Source organism: Corvus brachyrhynchos, unplaced genomic scaffold, assembly GCF_000691975.1.
Source record: "Corvus brachyrhynchos isolate BGI_N302 unplaced genomic scaffold, ASM69197v1 scaffold37, whole genome shotgun sequence".
NCBI classification, from domain to species: Eukaryota; Metazoa; Chordata; class Aves; order Passeriformes; family Corvidae; genus Corvus; species Corvus brachyrhynchos.
In genome coordinates, this window is record NW_008239289.1 from 1,084,026 (window position 1) to 1,102,483 (window position 18,458).

General features: G+C 38.7%; 1 protein-coding gene across 4 annotated transcripts in view; it reads left to right on the plus strand.

The window, feature by feature from the left end:
• The window catches only part of GOLM1 (golgi membrane protein 1), a 35,496-nt gene that overhangs the window by 9,799 nt on the left and 7,239 nt on the right, over positions 1–18,458 (plus strand). For all 4 annotated transcript variants that reach the window (XR_001864020.1, XM_017740444.1, XM_017740443.1 and 1 more), the window contains exons 3-5: positions 7,471–7,525; positions 8,505–8,607; positions 14,155–14,281. Coding sequence is in view for 3 of the 4 variants with exons in the window: in XM_017740444.1 (XP_017595933.1) it covers positions 7,471–7,525; positions 8,505–8,607; positions 14,155–14,281 (285 nt within the window). In the remaining variant the exon portion in view is untranslated. The remainder of the gene's footprint in view (positions 1–7,470; positions 7,526–8,504; positions 8,608–14,154; positions 14,282–18,458) is intronic.

The window sequence follows — 18,458 nt, forward strand, 5'->3', positions numbered from 1 at the left end:
CAGGCGGAACAGACACATCTCATGATGGCAATACGTGCTTTTCAGGTAGCAGGTTCACTGTGAGGGAATGGTTTGCTGCTCAAAATGTGATGTGTGAGCAAAATACCACCAGTTTAATATTTGAAGGACATAGAGGAACAAAAATTGAGTAAAAGTGGAAGGTAGAATGTGCTCATCAATGGTGTATACAATTAATTTATTTTGAAATATTCTTTACCCCAAGTCTTCAAGGAAGTAATAAACCAATTCTTTTTTACCTCATTTGAGACAAACGTTTCTTTGATAATTTCTCTCTTCTTTGTGTTCAGTCTTTTCATATACTTTAAAAATATGAGGTATAGTTTTGTCTATTTATTTTTTTAATTTATGTATTTTTTAAAATGATACCTCAATATTCAGACAGGATTCAAGTGAGTAATCAATCTTGTTGTTACTTCTGCCTCCTATTATTGGGTGTTGCTACTGAATGCTGTGGCATTTTCTTGCATTCTACTTCAGTCCTACAGGGAGTGAAAACACATGCGTGAGTGGAAAAAAATAAAAATCAAAGGTAAGAAAAGGGCAAATGTAATGCAGTATTATGCTTCCTTTCTGTAAGTAGATATAGCCAGAGTTACTAAAGGGCACTGAAACTGTAAGGGCTGGCCACAGAGTTTATAGCACAGGCTAGCAAGATGGACAGATGCTGAGAGAGTTTTAAGGAAGTTTAGAGAATGAAACGTTACTTCTGCCAAGCATGGTGTGCCACCTTTTTGTTTCAAATTTCTGGCATCAGATGAATGGTAGGTGGCACCACACAATACACTTTCCTTGGGGTGTTTTTGAGTCTAGAGGACATGTGGGAACTGTTCATTAAATCTGGCATCCATGCCAGGAGAAATGGTGAAAAGTATTTTACAGAACTAGAGCTGCTGTTGGACATGGGGTGGAATGTGGTGTCTGGGGAAGACTCAGAGTGGCTTCTGGAAGAGAAAGTCTTTATTCTGAAGTATCTTGCTGTTTTCTTCTGAAAGAGTCAGTGTTAAAGGCGAGGGAGACAACGCATTCACACCTGGAATTGCAATGGCTTGTAGAGATATGCAGCCATGTGGTAAGACAGTGGTATTGCTGGAAAGCTGTGCATTTGTCAAAAGAAGAAATGAAAAAAAAAAACTTAATTCTCCTCACTAATGACCTTCATCTGAAGAAGCTGTATAGGATCAGAGGCTATTCCACAGAGGGATGTGGAATATAAGACTCTTTCTGAGTGCTTTTTTGTTTGTGTGTATCTATACCCATGTATAAGTGTGTTTTGTATGTTCATGTCTTGTATACACACACATAACCTTGTTGGTTGGCTCCATGGATTCCAGTGGAATATGTGATTCCTGGGAGGAGAGTAATGAATTCACCCTTTCTGATTCTGGGATGCTTGTTCCTTGAACTGAACTTTATTTGCTCTGTGAGGATTAGCAGCAAGTATTTACCTAGACAGGAAGAATGAATGCAGATCCAAATCCCAAGACTCTCAACTCATTTTACAAGTATTTTACAACCTCTATAACTAACTAGAGATTCTTGAGTCATAAATGAGATTTTGCTTAGTTCTTCTTGCTGTTCTTAAAAATTAAAATGCTTTCAGCAGAGGTGTAAGACTGATTGGTCCATCTCAAATCTCCCACTTTTTCAGGAAGAAATTATGGTTCTTCTGGCTATAGAAGAAACTTACATCCAAGGCATACTTACACAATCTGGTCTTCTAACCAAAAGCAACTCCTGAGTAACATTTGAGATCAATTGTAATTGCAGTTCATCTCTGCTCACTGTGTTTTATTACTCTGCTGATAAAACACAGAATAATTATAGTGCTGATTTACTTTCCTACCAAACTGAAACACCAGTAAGGTATGTGCCGAGTTAGTCATTGTTACTAGCAGTGTGGTAATCTCTTTGAGTTAAATCTGTGTTCTTTTGTAGTAGAAGTGTCTCTGTGCTACTTGAAGTATGAGGGCATAGAAAGTAGGTAGTCTGAGCCTGTTATACCAGGTGGGCTCACCATTCACCGAGCCAATATAATTCTGAAAAATTGCTATTGTAATTATTTTCTTAGGTCTGAGTATGTATAAAACACTACTGTCACCAGTCTGCCTTTAAAAAACCTGCTTGAATTTTTAAGGATTAGTGCAGATTTAGGAAATGGCTTCTGGAAATCCATGCAGAAATAGAATGAAGAGATCAAGTAACCTTACTTGAACACTTGATAACCACAATTCAGGAATGCAAAAGGGCTGTTCCTAATCTGTAAACAATTTTGTAAAGAATAATATTCTCTGTGGTTGTTATTCAGGGCTCATGGCTTCTGGGATGTACAGAGCCACAGAAGTCTCTTTGAAGAGCATAAGTACAACAATATGTTTAATATCACTTAACTGCAAGAGCGTGATTTTGCAGTTCGTAATTTTCTTTGGATTTACATATATCTCCAACCTAAATCTGGTTTTACTGAGGAGAAGGGCCAAGGTTTGTACGTTCTATGTGAAGCATGTCAGTGTCCTGTTGCTGAGTATCTTTTAACACTGGCCACAGCTGCTCTCTGGTCCCCTCCCTCTGGGAAAATTTCAATTCCCAGCACAATCTTCTGACACAAAATACCTATTGGTATGCACAGAGTCAACTCCACTCAGAAGGAATTACAGTAGTCTGCAGGGAGAGAGAAGAAAGGTGCCTTTTCCTTTTCATTGAAGGCTATATGTGTTTTATCTTTTGATTCTTTTTTTTTCAACCCAAACAATATTGCATCTTCTAGTTTTGGAAAAGCTTTGAGGTAAGGAAGCACTGCCTCATGTCCCATATTTGCCATAGCACGATATTACTAAATTAGCAAGAGAAATCAGTATGCATACTCATAACTGGTACAGCAAAAGTCTAAAAGATCACTTCTGTCCAAAACATATCTTCACATGGTGGGAAGAAAAAAAAAGGATGAGACCAGCTGAACTAGAAAGAAGGAATTTAGAGTATATGTAGTTTAAGCGTTACCTCTTCACAGCTAAATGAATGGACAGAAAGTCAGAATTTGCATTAGCTATACCTATGGAAGTTTTATATTAATATTCTCATATCATAGGATTTTGTTCTGCTTCCATTGTCTATTATTTGGGGTTTATTTAAACATAACAGTACAGTGAAAGTCCTGCAGTTTCACAAGGCTTTTTTCTTCAATCTACTTGCTGTTGCCCTGTACCTGTAAAAGTAATTTTGGATTCATGTGTGTCAAATTCCACCCTCTTGTGTTGAGATTTTAAGAAAGTAACTTTGCAATTTTGGTGGTTTTAAAGGCAGAACTGCACCATGTCATAGTGTGCATGTCTCTGTGTCTTCCATGACAAAACAGAGATTGCTTTTAGCACAGGCTTTGAAACAAGGTTGAGTCTCAGATCTTTGACAGAACCACTCTTCAGAAATAGAGGTGGTTTTTTGGGTTTGGGTTTTGTTGGGTGCGTGAGTTGTTCATTTGGTTGGTTGGTTTTTGTTTGGGGTTCTTTTGTTGGTTGGGTGGGGTTTTTTTACATTTATTGAGGAAAAGTGGAATTTCTGAATGGAATTCAGTTTATTGAGAAACAGATTTAAATGAACAGTGTCTTCTCCATTTTGAGCTTGAAATTTGTTGTCAGGCTTACTTCAATTGATGTGCCTCCACTGAAGTATACATGAGTGTGCAGCACAACAAGTAACCTTAAAGAGAAATATTTCCTTAGGTATCTTATTTATGAACTTTCCCCCCACATACTAATATGCACTTTAGCTGTTAGTCTCTTAGCCTGGAACCAAAAAGCCTTTTTGTGGCTAGTTGTCATGTTTTAACCCCAGCTGGCAACTAAATACCATGCAGTCACTTACTCACTCCGCACATGTCCCCCTACATTTTTGAAGAAAACTCTGTGGGTTGAGATAAGAACAGTTTGATAACTGAGAGAGAGAGGAATAAAACCGAAGAGAAACAAGACGTGCACAATCCAATTGCTCAGCACCTGCTGAATGATGCCCAACTTGTCCCCCAGCAGTGACCGGTGCCTCCTGGCAAACTCCCCTATTTTATGTCCCGACGTTCTATGGTATGGAATGTCCCTTTTGCCAGTTTGGGACACCTGACTGAGCTTTCTCCTGGTTTTGTGTGCAACTGCTGGCTGGCAGAGCATGGGAAATGGGAAAGTCCTTGTCTTAGGGTAAGCACTACTGAGCAGCAACTAAAATATCAGTGTGTTGCCAGCATTATTTTCATGCTAATGCCAGCGTAGTGGTGGGGAGCCGTGGGAGTGTGCAAGACAGAACCACGCTTTTTCTTTGCTGTAAGGACTTAAATCAGTTTGAGTTAATAATGAAATGAGAGCCCTGCTTTTCCCTGATTAATTATAAATGGCTGTTTCTGCATGTATAAATCTTAGCTTCCCATCTTGCTTTATTCACGGTTGGATTTGTTCTTACCAGCTGAGTTACTGATCCTGTGGCTTATCTTTGTCTCCTTTGAGCTGTATTTGTGAATGCAAAGCCTCTTTTTTCTTAAGTTTTAGTGTTTACACTCATCAAATTCTTTGCTTTCTTTTTTCTGTTGCAATGTCTCATTATGCTTTTTTATACACCACATACAGTCAGTGTTAGAAAGCATATATGTCAGTTCAGTGTGCTTGGGCTAGCTTGGTTCTTGAGAGTAGCAAATGCTGAAGGAGTTATTGTGGTAATTCCTCCAAGGAATGTGTGTATGGAGAATACTGTTGGGCGTTATTCAGATCAAGTGCATTTACATAGTTCAAAGTATGTGCTCAAAACAAAGATTTCAAATAATTTTTCTCAAAGCTTCCTCATGCATATTTCTGTGTTATGTTTTTTTATTTTGAAACAGTAACTTTAGCTTTGTCTTTCTTAAGTAGAATAAGACTTATGCGGACATGTTCTGTGGTGAATCTTTGGCAGCTGTGATTAAAAAATTTGCTGTACAGCTGGAGCAAGTAATTTTCCCTCACTGCTGGGGGAAGTGTGACTTTTGAGTTTTGGTTTCTGAAGACCTGCTGTCCACAGCATTGTCTTCAATCAAAAGACTGATATTTTTCCTCTTTGATAGTCATAAGGACTTCTGTGCAAACATATTTACAAATACAACAAGCTGGTTCTATGTTACTGAGTTACTCTGTCACAGAACATCAGATTTTGATATGGTGATAGAGTGATTTTCCAAAAGCTGGATATTTTGCTCCTGGGGATTATAGCTATTGTTTCATGGGCTGATTGAAGTTTAAAATGGGAGTTTCTTTCTATAACTGACTATTGGCATGTGTCTGCTGAGTGCTTCCCAGCAGTTTTCATTCTTGACCTGCATAAAACCCCAAAAGTATGTTTGCTTAATTTACAGCCACAAGATGAAAATTAGTCAACACTTGAATGACAGGAGGAAGAATGGAAGGCCTGATGTTATTGACATAGTGAGATTGGAAGCTGGCAGTTGCAGTACTGTCCTGTAAATTATTAAACAGTATTTCCTGCTCAAGTTAAACAGCGAACTAGATTTTAACAGGGTTTTTCCTGGACTTTTGCCCACCTGTTCAAGGAAGTAGGTATGGTATTGCCAAAATAAAGTTTTATATGCAATCCAGAAAGACAAAGGCACACTTCTTTTTTTCCCTGTTGTAATTCAAAGAGAATTTTTTTAATGTGGAAAATAACTTTTTTCACTTCAGCTAATCACAGTTATTATTGTCCTAATGTACAAAACATGTAACACTTGTATGTTGTACTGCCACATAAGTGATCCTGGCATTTAGAAATTTCATTTTAAGGAGAAAAACCCCCCAACCAACCCCTCCCCCCCCCAATAAAAAGATTGCCCCCCCCAATAAAAAGAACCAAAACCAACAATGCCCCCAAAAAACTGTAAGAACATAAAATTGCTCTATCATACTGATTTTTCTAGTCCATTGACAGTTTCTGATAATGGCCAATGCTGTATTATCTTGAAGGTGATAATCTGGAACAACCTGACTACATTGTTCACACATTAGCAAAACTTGGAATTTCCACTGAAACATTAACTTCCTTTCCCCAATAACCAGTGAAAACAAATTTATTTTTTATTTAGCTGTCCTATGAGAAAGGAGAGGGAGATATATTAAACAATCCTACATAAATGTTTTTATTACTGTTTTTTGATTTTCTATATGTGTTTTAACAAAGGAGCAAGATGTTTTTCCTTGAGGTTTCACGGTGGCGTTCACAGAACAGCTGTACATATAGAATGGTGTAGAAATACTTAGCAACAGCTGAATGACCACCTCTGTGAAGTGGGACTCTTTAAAGGGTCAACCAAAGACAAATCTACTACTCTGGTGGGTGCTAGCCACTCAGGTTTATTTAACGCTGCGCTTCATCTAATCAGCTGGCTTTTATTACTGTAGCCTTTGTGAAGAAAGGCACTGACAATGTTGTCAGTGTTTCAGGGTGACTTGGGCAGACAGAATGGGTGCTGTTACTTCTTTTCAGGCTTGGACATACGCACACATCAATACTAGAGCAGAAACTTTGGGAAACAGGGGAGTTGATGTATTCTCATCTGGGATCCTTGAAGAATACTGAAGTTTCCCAGGACAAGGATAATAGCGGTACTGGCAATAAAGCCTAAGAAATACCTTCCTAAGACTGGACTGGATTTTTTCTGAAGAGCTGGTGGATCTCTTTTTTGTATTCTTAAGAACTCTTCTGCATCAGACTTGCTAAATGTTGAATATGAATAATGTCACTTAGGCTTGACTTGACTCAGTTTTCAGATGTTTTGGGGTATGTGTGTATATGAAATGGTAGACACAGACTGATGGAAGAATAGACAAAAAATGTTTGTATGTTTACTACCTTTTCAGAATGAGAGGGAGAACAAAGTGAGGGAGTGGAAGAAGGCTGCTCCAACATGAAAGCAATCAAGAAGATAGGTAGAAAAGGGATTCAATGCAAGGGCTTCACATTGCTTTCATGGAGTTGCTTTATGCTGAATGATTAATACTTTCATAGCTCATCTTTGCGCGCCTGAATGCAGGTGTATTGATTCCTGAGTGAGAGGGTAATTGATAGTGAGCTGTCATAGGTTGTATTCTTCCTTCAGGAGATAAATACAGTAAGTCTGGCTGACTCCAGTCATGATATTAAACTAGAATAAAGTGACAAGCAATTGTAGTATCTTTAAATTCCTTTAAATTTTTCCTCTTTTTATTTGTGCACTGATATCTTCTCCCACTCCCCATTACTGGAAAATCTGGGTTAAAATGAATACTTGTTTGCAATTGTAGATCTCTAAAGCAGCTAAAAGTTTTTGTTCAACTGTGATGCACAAACTAACAACTGTGACACAAAAAAATAGATCTTGTTACAAGTATTTTGATAGATGTTGTTTATAGTGGTAATACAGGCCCTTTGCAATTAAAACACTGCATTTTGTTCTGCTTCTTTCAGGCAATGCTGATGAGTAACATCACACTAAATGATCAATTGATTCAGAGTCTACGAGGTACGTTGTAGTACCCCTGTGAATCTCTCTCTTACTGTTTTTTAGGCTCCCTGTTTTTTAAGACTTGCATGTTTCTTTTGAGAGTGCTGCATTTCTTCAAGTCCTGGGGGTGGTGCAGGAGCTGCCATGACTTAGATACTTCATCTGCATAACTCCAGTTAAGTGTCAGACTAATCTGCCTCAACAGTCCTTGTAGTGCCTGATGTAGTACTCCTGACTCTTTTGATATTATACAGAATAGAAGTAAGTTAATATATTTATTCTTCATTCTCCTTGGCAACATATTCTTGCATTCTTCCCTGAGGTGTGGGGTCATGCATTTTAGCACCAGAGGAATTCACAAGTCCTTTATTAAATAAGAAAACTCAGTCTAATTCATTTCTATTCATGGTTGTGCTTCAAAAATTGTTGTTAGTAATGTATTCCTCTGGAGGTTCTTGGAAATGAATCCTATAAACAAGTAAGTGTGTTGTGGTGTTGCCTTCTGGTACCCTCTCACAAAGCTTTCTATCAGGAAGAAAACTCTGAATCATAGATGCCTGTGTTGCTGAGGATCATGGCTATAAATTGCATGTTATTCAGGGAAGCATTGCAAGCTGATCTTTATGTGGCTGATAAATGTGAATGCTGTTTCATACTGTGTTCTGATTATGATTTCATAGACTTAAAGATTTTCCAGACTGCAACTTAGCAGGGTTTGCAAATCAGTTCTGTGTATTCCTTAAGAGGAAAAGTAGGTAAAAATGTACATTGTACTGTTCTTGCTAAATGTTGTGCTGAAAAGTTATTCTTACCAGATTCTCTGCACCCTTGTTGAATAAATTCAACAATTATCTATGCATTTGTGTATGATGTGTAGTTTGCATAACAGATGGATTAATTTCGCATGCTTACTATAGATTTGTTGTTTGATATTTCTGTTGTAGAATATATAGGTGTATGTGTATTTTAATATGTATTTTAATTCTGTTTTGATCAGAACACTTGAAAGAGTTACAGACGGAATATGGAAAGCTACAGCTGGATGTTTTCTGGTTTCAGAAGAACCAGACTAACCTTCAGAGGAAGTTCTCATATGACCTGTAAGTATGTTCTTTAGGAAAGATGACTTCCCAAATTATAGGTGACTTGGTTATAACCCAGAGTACTCTTGTGTTAGCTATAGTACTGTTAGTTAAAATACATTATTAAGGAGAAAGTAACATCTGACACCTCTTCTAAAATTGCTCACAGTTGATCTTGGAGAAGAGCATAAACTTTGCAATATTTTTCATCTTTGTGTCCACACACTTCTTGATGCTCCTTCTATTGCAGGAGGATTAAGGTAGCAATATTATCCCTTAAGAGTTGTGGGGGAAAATTGAAACATGAAGAGGCTAAATTCTGAAGAAGTTTGCGTTAAGATAGGGGAGCATCTGATGAGAAGCTGTACCTTATTGAGCTGCCAGAGGTCTTGGGAATTTCTGGTACCATCAGACTCATGTGTTCTGTTTTACCTAGTCATGGCTTTTTCTTGAGATTTCCCACTGAATTGTAAAGCATGGATAGCTGAACAAAAGTACTTATCCATATCCTTACACTAAATACACATTTCTGGTATTTCTAGGAATTTCTCCTCAGTCCTTTCTGCTCAGTAATATCCTTGTTTCCTCCACCTGCCTTCACATCCTATAGGATCTTCCCCCTTGTGCATAAATAGAAAAAAGCAATAAAATTTGCTGTTTGCGTGTTCTCATAATGATGTTCCATCAAGAGTGTAATTGTTGTAGTGATAGGTATTTTTTCAGCAGCCATTGTTTAGCCAGGTTTTGTAAAAATTATGACTAAAAGTGGACCATGAAACTCAAAGAACTTGAATTCTGCAGGCTAATCTTGAAGTATTTTCTTCTGTTTTTCCACCTCCTTAGAATTAAGGATTAATGTTAGTGCTTCTGTAACACTTACTGATGACCAATTGGTTGTGACCTTTTTTTTTGAATTATTACTCATGTAAATAAGATAGATTATATTAGTGGAGCTGTAATTTAAGACGTCTAACAGAAAAGTAGAAGGAAGTTGGATACTTTAGTTTGTACCTGCCTTTCAATAAGCTGTGTTGCTAGTGTGTTAAGGGGCTTTTTCCCACTCTGTGTTTGTTGTGTACCATGGTTGTTAAGCACCATCTGTTTGCTGTTTAGTTAAATGACAGACCTGAGACTCATGGACCTCTGTTGATAGTTCTGTGTTAGTCAGTGAACCTGTTTGCCAGTGTCTTCCTTTTAAGACTAAGATCAGCAGAAACAAATAGATCTGGATATAGCACAAATATATCTGTGTGCTGGACAGTTGTGCTCCACATGAGAGGTACACCCATGAAGCACTGGCTTGATATACACATGCAGGGAAATAATACAAGGAAAATGTAGTGAGTCTGTCTTCTGAAAATTTTGAGGTTTATCACCCATGTCTGGTGCTTACAAGCATGGCTCTGTTGAGGAAATCACTGACAGAGCACCCCTGTTTGTGGTAGTGTACCATAAAGAATCCCTCTTCATTTGACAAAGGAGGGTTGTATTCAGACAGCATACTCCAAGGTCTGGGCTGGCTCAAGGTGAAAAGCTAAGCTTGATAGTAAAGGTGGGTTTGCTTTTATCAGGGTAGGTGTAGAGACATGATAGATCAACCATGTGGTAGCTGAACAGGGACTCAGCTGACCTGTCTCCAGCTGGTCCTGAGACAGCTGTACCAGTTCCTAGAGAGTCTCTATGGGAGTCTGTAAAGGCAGTTATCTCAGCCAAGGAGCTATGCTATCTTCACTAACTTTGTTGCATAATACTTCAATGTTCATTTTCTATTTATAGATTCTTTTCCTGAGAGTCGAAGTGAGGAAACCAAGCGTAGCACTCAGATTTTCATGAAATAATTTATAGCTTGGGTACTGTGCAGCATTCACACAATTCTAGGAGGAACATGTATAAATGTGTTTTTAAAATGTTGCTGGTTGTGTACCTTTAGGGAGGATGTTGGAATTTTAATATTTCTCTGTTGTGGTGTTCTGGTAATTGCAGACATGGATATTTGATAGTACTTGGCTACATATGTTCCTCTTTATTTTATGCTCAATTAATACTGTCACTTTAAATGATTGCAAACAAGCTTTTCCCAATATGATTGTGGGCCTAGGAAAATAACAATTATTAGAAAGATTCCAAATGTTATTTTTAATCTGTCTTCCTTCCTCCCCTCCACATTCGGAATAAACCACTGTGTTACCTCTCTGTTCGTCTGCCTTGCCAGGAGGAGGCATTAGACCTGATTATGTGCTTCTTCCTTTTACCTGGATTTGTATGGTTGAAGGTTTTGCACCTTAGGTAGCAAGTACACTATGCCCAGTGCAAAAATTGAGGGACCATATTATTTGTATAATTGAAAATGTTACAAAAAGATGACAGAAATCAATTGCCTTTTTCAAACAGCACATTGTAAATCGCTCCATTTAAACATTCAGTAACTACTCTGTAGAAGACAGTGGTAAGAGCAGTTGTGAATATGGAATGCGTAAGAACAAAATCTGTGACCGTAGGAAAAAAAAAATCCTTGTTTCTTCTTTTACCTAAGTCTTGAAGTTTCATCTTACCATTTTTTTGAACAAGCTTAGTGTTTTCAGTGCAGAAGCCAGCAGGAATTATCTGACCTTACTGGTGTTGTGTGCCAAAGGAGTGTGCATTCCACAGCAGTTGACTTCACAACATACCTTTGGTGCACACTGTGCCCAGTGCTGTCTGGTCATGGCTAGAGCTTCTGCAGCAAAGGTTCACTGGCACACTGACCCTTCTCTCCTGCAGCAACCAGAATGAAACAGAAGCCTCTGGACTGATCTTTTGAAATCATTATTGAATACATTCCAATATTCAAATACATTTTTATTCCCAAGACCTTTGGTTGTTACATAACTGCTTTTTTAGAAATCTTGCTACGTGTAAAAGGTCTGATAATTAGTTTGGTATTTGCAGACCTTAAAAGTGCAAGAGTGTGAGTGCAGGAGTAACCTTTTTTGGTGGGGTTGAAAGGAGGAGGTTGATAGATGCTCCTGGAGAACAAAGATACTCTGTTTCTCATGCTGGGGATTGGCAAATCCAGCAGCCCAGGAGGGGAGAGGCTGCACATCTGTTCCTGTGAGCAGATCTGTAGGCTGTCAGGTATGCCGGTTAACACAGAACACATGAAGCATGAGCACAGACAACACCGATAGACTCATCCCTCTCCTGTGAGAGTGAGTGTCTGCTAGTGCAAAACATGCTGTGGGGGTGGTCTAGACAGGCTGTCCCTCCTTCTCAGTTTGCTTGTGCCTCTGTGCTTAGGCTCATGGAGATCATCCTTGGATGGGCTGGTGGCTCCTTTGATGGGCCTGGAAGCAGCTGTGGAGGGTATTATTTGGGCTCCTTTGTGTGTGTGCAGGTGAGCTCTGTGTCACAGAATTAACTATGTAGTGAAGGAGAAAACATGCGACAGAGACTGAGTTTAAGAGCAGTAGGTTTGCACATTTGAAATGTCGGTGATGGGATGAGGTGGAGAAACTAATGCTGTCCCTGTACTCGAGAAGTTCTTGTATGCATGAGTACAGTATAAAGGAATTCTGTTACAGATAATAAATTTTAAATGGTGAGGATTTGTCACAAATGTTAAATGAATTTTATTTTCATGTGCTATGTGAGATGAAAGTGCAACCTTTCACAAATGCTCTATCTCTGACTTCAGGTCGTCTGTGTTCTGCATCTTTCTCAAGCTTGCAAACTGAGATGCAGACAATTAATATGTCCTTTTATTTCCTAGAAAATACTGAAAGTGTGCATAACTCAAGCCTATGCTGTTTTACTGTCTCTGATGTTCACCAGTTTGAAGCACTGCTTATTTTGGTGACACTTCCAGGTATTAGCATTATCAAATCAGGCTTTAGAATAATGTCTAGTCAACAAGAAATTGTAATGAAGGTAATTAATTTGTCAGTTCATAGCCTATCTGTCTGCTACTGTTCTTCCTTTCTGGGTGCGAACTACAGAAGGGATTTTTTGCTTTTGAAAAGTAGAGGTGGAGACAGGTGAAAGTGCAGTACAAATGAGTTACTTGCTGTGGTAGAGTGCACGTACCCCAAGAACTCCTTCGGATTATGTAGCTTATTTGCAGCTTGAGAAACTGCAATATGCCTGTCTGAACCAGCTGCTGTTGCACGGAAGGTACTGACACTCTTAGTAACACTGGTCAGAGCCAGAATCAGGGGAAATTTACCTGCCTTCTTAGTCTTAGTGAGGGGGAGGAGAAACTTGCAGTATGTTGACCATGATGTTCTACAAAGGTTGCTGAAAAAGATTTTGAATGCAGAAAGATGTGTTTGCAAGGTCTGTAGCTGATTGTATATGTAAAAACTGGAAGCTACCTTTGAGTGGAAAAAACAAAGGAGACAGAGAAAGGAGAAAAGGTTTCAAAATCCCAGAAGACTTCTTTGCTGCTAGACCAGCAGGGAAAAGCAAATGGGGTCCCCAGCCAAGAGCCTGCTCTTCCTTGGGCAGGCTCTCCAAGGCAGTGAGTACAGACAGTGATGGTGATTTTTTATCACATTTTCCCCTAGTGTGATGCTCTTCCCATTGGGATCCTCTCAAACTGGTGTTCCTGTTCATAGTGGGGTCAGAGCATACTTGGAGTTACATGATGACTAGTTTCTAAGACTTCTGCATGTGTATTATGGGGTAATGATTATCTTGCTTTGTTATTCACTAGATCTTATTTTTCCTCTGATGTAAACCAAAAGCTATAAAATGACTTCTGAAGAGAGCAGGAGAGAAAGGAGGATCTTGCCCTGACTGTGGCCACTTGCCCTGAGAAACTGAGGTTGACAAAACTCCTGGGCTTTGCGCAGGATCTCCAACACATCCACAGAAGGGGAAAACACTGCCCTGGCAGCTTTAGGAAAAGCACTGCTGCAAACAGCAGGCCTTGCCTAGGAGTTACAGAGCTGTGAGGGAAAGCAGGCTGTAGAGATGCAGATAGAAGACCCCTGCTGTCGCAAAGGTTATGGTGCTGTGTAACTATTAAAAGTATGTAAAAGATACACAGTGCTTGCATCTTTAGGATATGTTCCTTCCAGAACTTATAGTAGCTACTAATGAACTCCATTTCTGTAACATATGTTTTGCTATATCTTGCAGCACTGCGCTTTGCTGAAATATTGAGAAAGGGTGTTCAGTTTGCTAACAGTAGATTACACCTGTTTTCTTTTTCAGCTGATACTTTTCTGTTTCCTCTTTCTGGCTAAAATCAAAATACGAATTTCTGTAATCATAGTAGAAATGCTTCAAGGATCAAAATTGTTTTTAACTTAACTGGACTTGACTGGTTAGCAAAGACACAGAGAAAATCATGTAGCTTGTTGAGCTGGTCAAACAAAAGTACTTTAAATTAATTTATTCTAATAGAACTTGCCTGCACTATGAATTTGTCCTTAGGACTTAGGTGAATGCCTCATTTTTTCCTAGTGACTTCTAAAACCATAAAGAAAAAAATAGATATATGAAAAAAAGAATTAGGTAATTTTGCAAAAGTACATTTTAGAAGAGTGTGGATGAGAGTTAACGGTCTTGTTCATGTTTTTTCAGGTCACAGTGCATCAACCAGATGAAAGAATTAGAAGAACAATGTGAAGAAAGGATAGATGAGCTTACAAAAAAGAGTACTGATGTACCACAAATCAAAGAAAAAAAAGACTTCACAGAAGACAGCCAGGTATGGTTTGGATAATTTCTTGAAAATGCTTTTCTGTGTAGTTCTTAAATGTTTCTTTACCTTTCTGTTATTTCCTACTAGCATTAGCCCATCTCATTAAGTTTTTCACTACTTCAGCATTTGTTGAGTGTTTCTGATCTATGGGAAATGAGGCAATTTCAAGGACAGAACAACGAGATGTCCTGAAGGAGACTCCAAATCACTGTGTCTCTGAGATGGGCAGAATTTGAGAGGTGATGCTGAGAGTGGTGTGGGGTCCATTAAGGAATATTTACACGACTGAACTTTGTTAACGGCACCTTTTGACTTTGTTAAAGTACTTGGTTGCTTTGTGTGTTAAAGATGAGGATAAATTGTGAATCTCTTTAGAGAAGCAGCACACCCTGAATATTGCAGTCCAAGGTTCACCAGCTATGAATTTTCACAGAAATCCTTTATGTGAGCATTTTACTGTAGGAATTAAGGGATAATAAAGTGTCTGCACTGCTTGCTGTTGGATATTCTGAGACAAAGAACCACAAATTCATTGTACCTATTGAAGGCTCACTGGGGTAGGGCAGGCTTGGCAAATAGGGTGGCTGCATGTCAGCTGGCTTTTTCTCCTGGGGTGCAGAGGGTGGGAGAAAATCCCAAGAAACGGAAATTTCAGTTCATTCTGTTGTCTTGGCACGTGATTTATTGATGCTTCTTCATGGATGTGGGATTTGGTCAGGGATAGAATTTGACTGGTTAAGCTTGATATGGACAGCCCTGGAAAGATGCAATCAAGCTCTTGGATGAGAAAGCACTTGATTAATTTCTGTACCAAAATAGCCCTTTCTTCAGGCTTACCAAAGAAACAGAGGTTTCAGAAGTTAGACTTTTTACATGTGACAGCAGTGGGGCCTTTTCCTCTAGCTGGGTGGCCAACTCTGATTACAAAGGCAGTGGGGATTTGGTGGAATATAGCCTTTTCTCTTTGTCTAGGAAAAGGCTAAATTTGATGACTTTAGAAGTGGAAAGGGTAAAGCATTGAGGAATGAATATTGGTTCTACAAAGAGCTGAAAAAGGATGTGAGAAAATGGCTAAAACCTCTGCCTGGAGATTCCCATAGGTAATGTTTCAGTCTGTGTCCAGTCCTTTATGTAGAAAGGGGAAAACAACTACTGAAGTGTGTGACCTTTTATCCTGGGAACTTGCATTGTGTGAGAGCTGCAATGTGAATGAAGCATTAGAAACTGGAAATGCTATCCAGTTATGCCTTAAAATAAAAGTTACAGCTCTTGTCAATAGTTTTTATAAACAGTATCAAATAAGTAGATAAAAAGTAACAAGAAATATATCATTGTAAGTACATAAACCCCTCATCATTTGGAGATGATACATTAGTTTGTCAAATGCATCCTGTTTAAGAAATTTGATCTAGGGAAGACCCTAATATAGAGGCGATCAACTTAATTTTTAATGTGGTTTTGCAGCAGATTTTAATTACAATTACTTGGACTAGATTCCTTTTCTTTGTTTATTTGTTTGTGTGTTTGTTGCATTTTTGTTCTTCTTTTAACATTTCCAGTTTGGAAGATAAATCATCTTAGGAGAGGAACCTGAGGAGTTTGACTGAAGCCCCTCTGCAGGACAATTTCAGTCTCCTGCAATAAGGTGCATAGCTGGAGGCAATTTTTACTCAAAGCAGACAATCTGTAAGGAAGGGCAGATTTTCTCTTCTCCTTTTTATATGTAAATGGGATGATCTCAGATGAGCTAACTGATACTATATATTTATATATATATATATTCCTAAATAATTTCTGGCTGCTTGTATTCCCTAGTATCTGTGGCAGTGTTTCTTTGGCCAAGCTGTAACTTCCTCAGTTGTTTGCTTGCCCAAGAATTTCATCTTTTTGCTTTTATAAAAGCATAATTAGGTATAGTTAGTGCAAGAGAACCCTGACAAAGTCTATGTATGTTTTTATCCAGTGTTTTAAGCTGGAATAATTCCTGATTGTAAGACGTATGTGCTTATGTAACAGAAAAGTCTGACTTAAAAAGAAAATGGAGTGTTGGTCGGTTAATAACTAAACAGCTTTACTTAGAGCTCTGTAATTTGAGGAATGATACTAAATATCAAGATATACTTCTTGGCTGAGGAAAACACAACATGTTCAATTACTATCTTTTTATCCAACTACTTCAACTTTAAAAAAAATCAGCATATACTCTTTGAATCTATTTGACATTAAAAATTACTAAGCTAGAAATTTAAGATAAGTAAAGGGCTTCTGCATGTGTAATTAAGAGGTAATTTCTTGCCATTCTTGCAGAAGAATTCATGCCCAACATAAAGTGAAAAATGGTCTGATGTTCAGTTTCTGATTATTTCTACTGTAGAGAGTGATCTCAAGGAGCTGAATTATTTATAAAACAGAACCATTTTTAAATAACAGCATTTTTATTTTACTGATTGAAGGAAGATGGAGTTCTCCTGAATATCATTACTGCAATAACCAAGTATTCTGCAGTAACATTTGCTTATCAAGCTTTCATAAGAGTCAGTGCTAGATTAGTTGTTGATACTGGACTTCATGGTGTTGACACAAAAAGGTCTAGTTCTGCCTGGCTTTGATGGAAATGAAATGCTTTTCAAAACAGCCAAGTAATCGTGCTACAACTCTGCCTTCTTGGTGACTTAGCTACTTCTTTCTGCAGTCATTTTTCCAAATGACTGAATGAACATTTGACAACATAGTGTTTTACTGCCCTCCTTAGATAAATGGGAAGCTACAGTCTTAAAGACAATTGGTAACAGAAAACAATCCTGTCAGTTCTGAGACTTCCTATACCATAAGATTGCCCATTCATTTATATGGTACCAGATATAAAGAGGTTTGTATCTCCAAATGTGCACACGCTTGTTCCTTCTCTGCATAGTTTGCTTTTTTTTTCCTTTTTGTAAATGAAACAAAAATAAAAATGCAACAAAAAATCCCCATAGAACAAATGGTTTTGTAACATTCTGGGTTTTGTTCACCAAAACTGGTATGGAACAAAATGGGCTCCATGCATATTTCATGTTCAGTGTTTGCATGAATTCAATTGACATAGCTCTCTGCCAATTACAGAATTCATAACATCATTAAGGTCAGAAAAGAACTCTTAAGATCATCAAGTCCAGCTGTTAACCCAGCACCGCTGTGCTCACCACTCAGCCATGTCTCCAAATGGCAAATTTTTGTGGCACGCCTTTTGAAAACTTCCAGGAGTGGTGATTCCTCCACTTGGACCTGTTCCAGTGCCTGACCACTCTTTTAGTGAAAAAAAAATTCCTAATATCCAATCTAAACCTCTTCTGGTGCAGCTTGGGGCTGTTTCCCATTGTCCTGTCTGTTGTTACCTGGGAGAAGCAGCTGACCTGCACCTCAATACCACTACCTCCTTTGGAGTAGTTGTAGAGAACAGTGATGGTAATGCAGCAAGATGACTGGGAGAGCTCTCTGGTTTCCAGTGACCATGGAAGTAAGCAGACATTTGTTTGGAGCAATCAACTGTAGCTTCTTTGTCCCACTGGAGTCACTGATGCAGGGCTGCCAGGCGGGTAATCCCAAGCAAGCCTCATATCAGAGCTTCTTGTTTTCTTTTTCTTCTCAAGTCTTTCTCTTTGATCATTCTCATAAATTCCTCTACAAAGAGCTCAGCTCTGCTCTTTCCCCACTGGCCCTGGCTTTGCACCCTCATTAAGTGTTTCTAAGATGACACTGGGGAAAGAATAACTCCATTTATCAGGGCAGGCAGGGTCTTGACTGCTTGAGCAATGACCATGAAGAGAAGAGCCTGGGTGCCACAAGGGGTACCACATGAGCCATGGGGCTATGTTAGGTGAAGCATGGCCACCCTATCTTTTCAAACCTCTTCTACCTCCACTCAACTGCAGAAACATGCTGTATCTGGAGAATCACCATTCTCTACAGGCAGCTCCAGATTCCCCTCCTAGAGGATGGGTGTTCTTAATGTCACCTGTCTGAAAGCCCCTGAGTACATCCCTCAGTTCACTGACGGTCTTTGATTTTCACTTGAAACTAATGGTGAATCCTAAGTTGAGTTCTGTGTCTCTCAAAAGGTCTAACACAAACCTACACCCCCAAATACTTAATTCATATAGTCTGGGAGTCATTTATGGGGAGGTGGTGACGTGGCATTCCT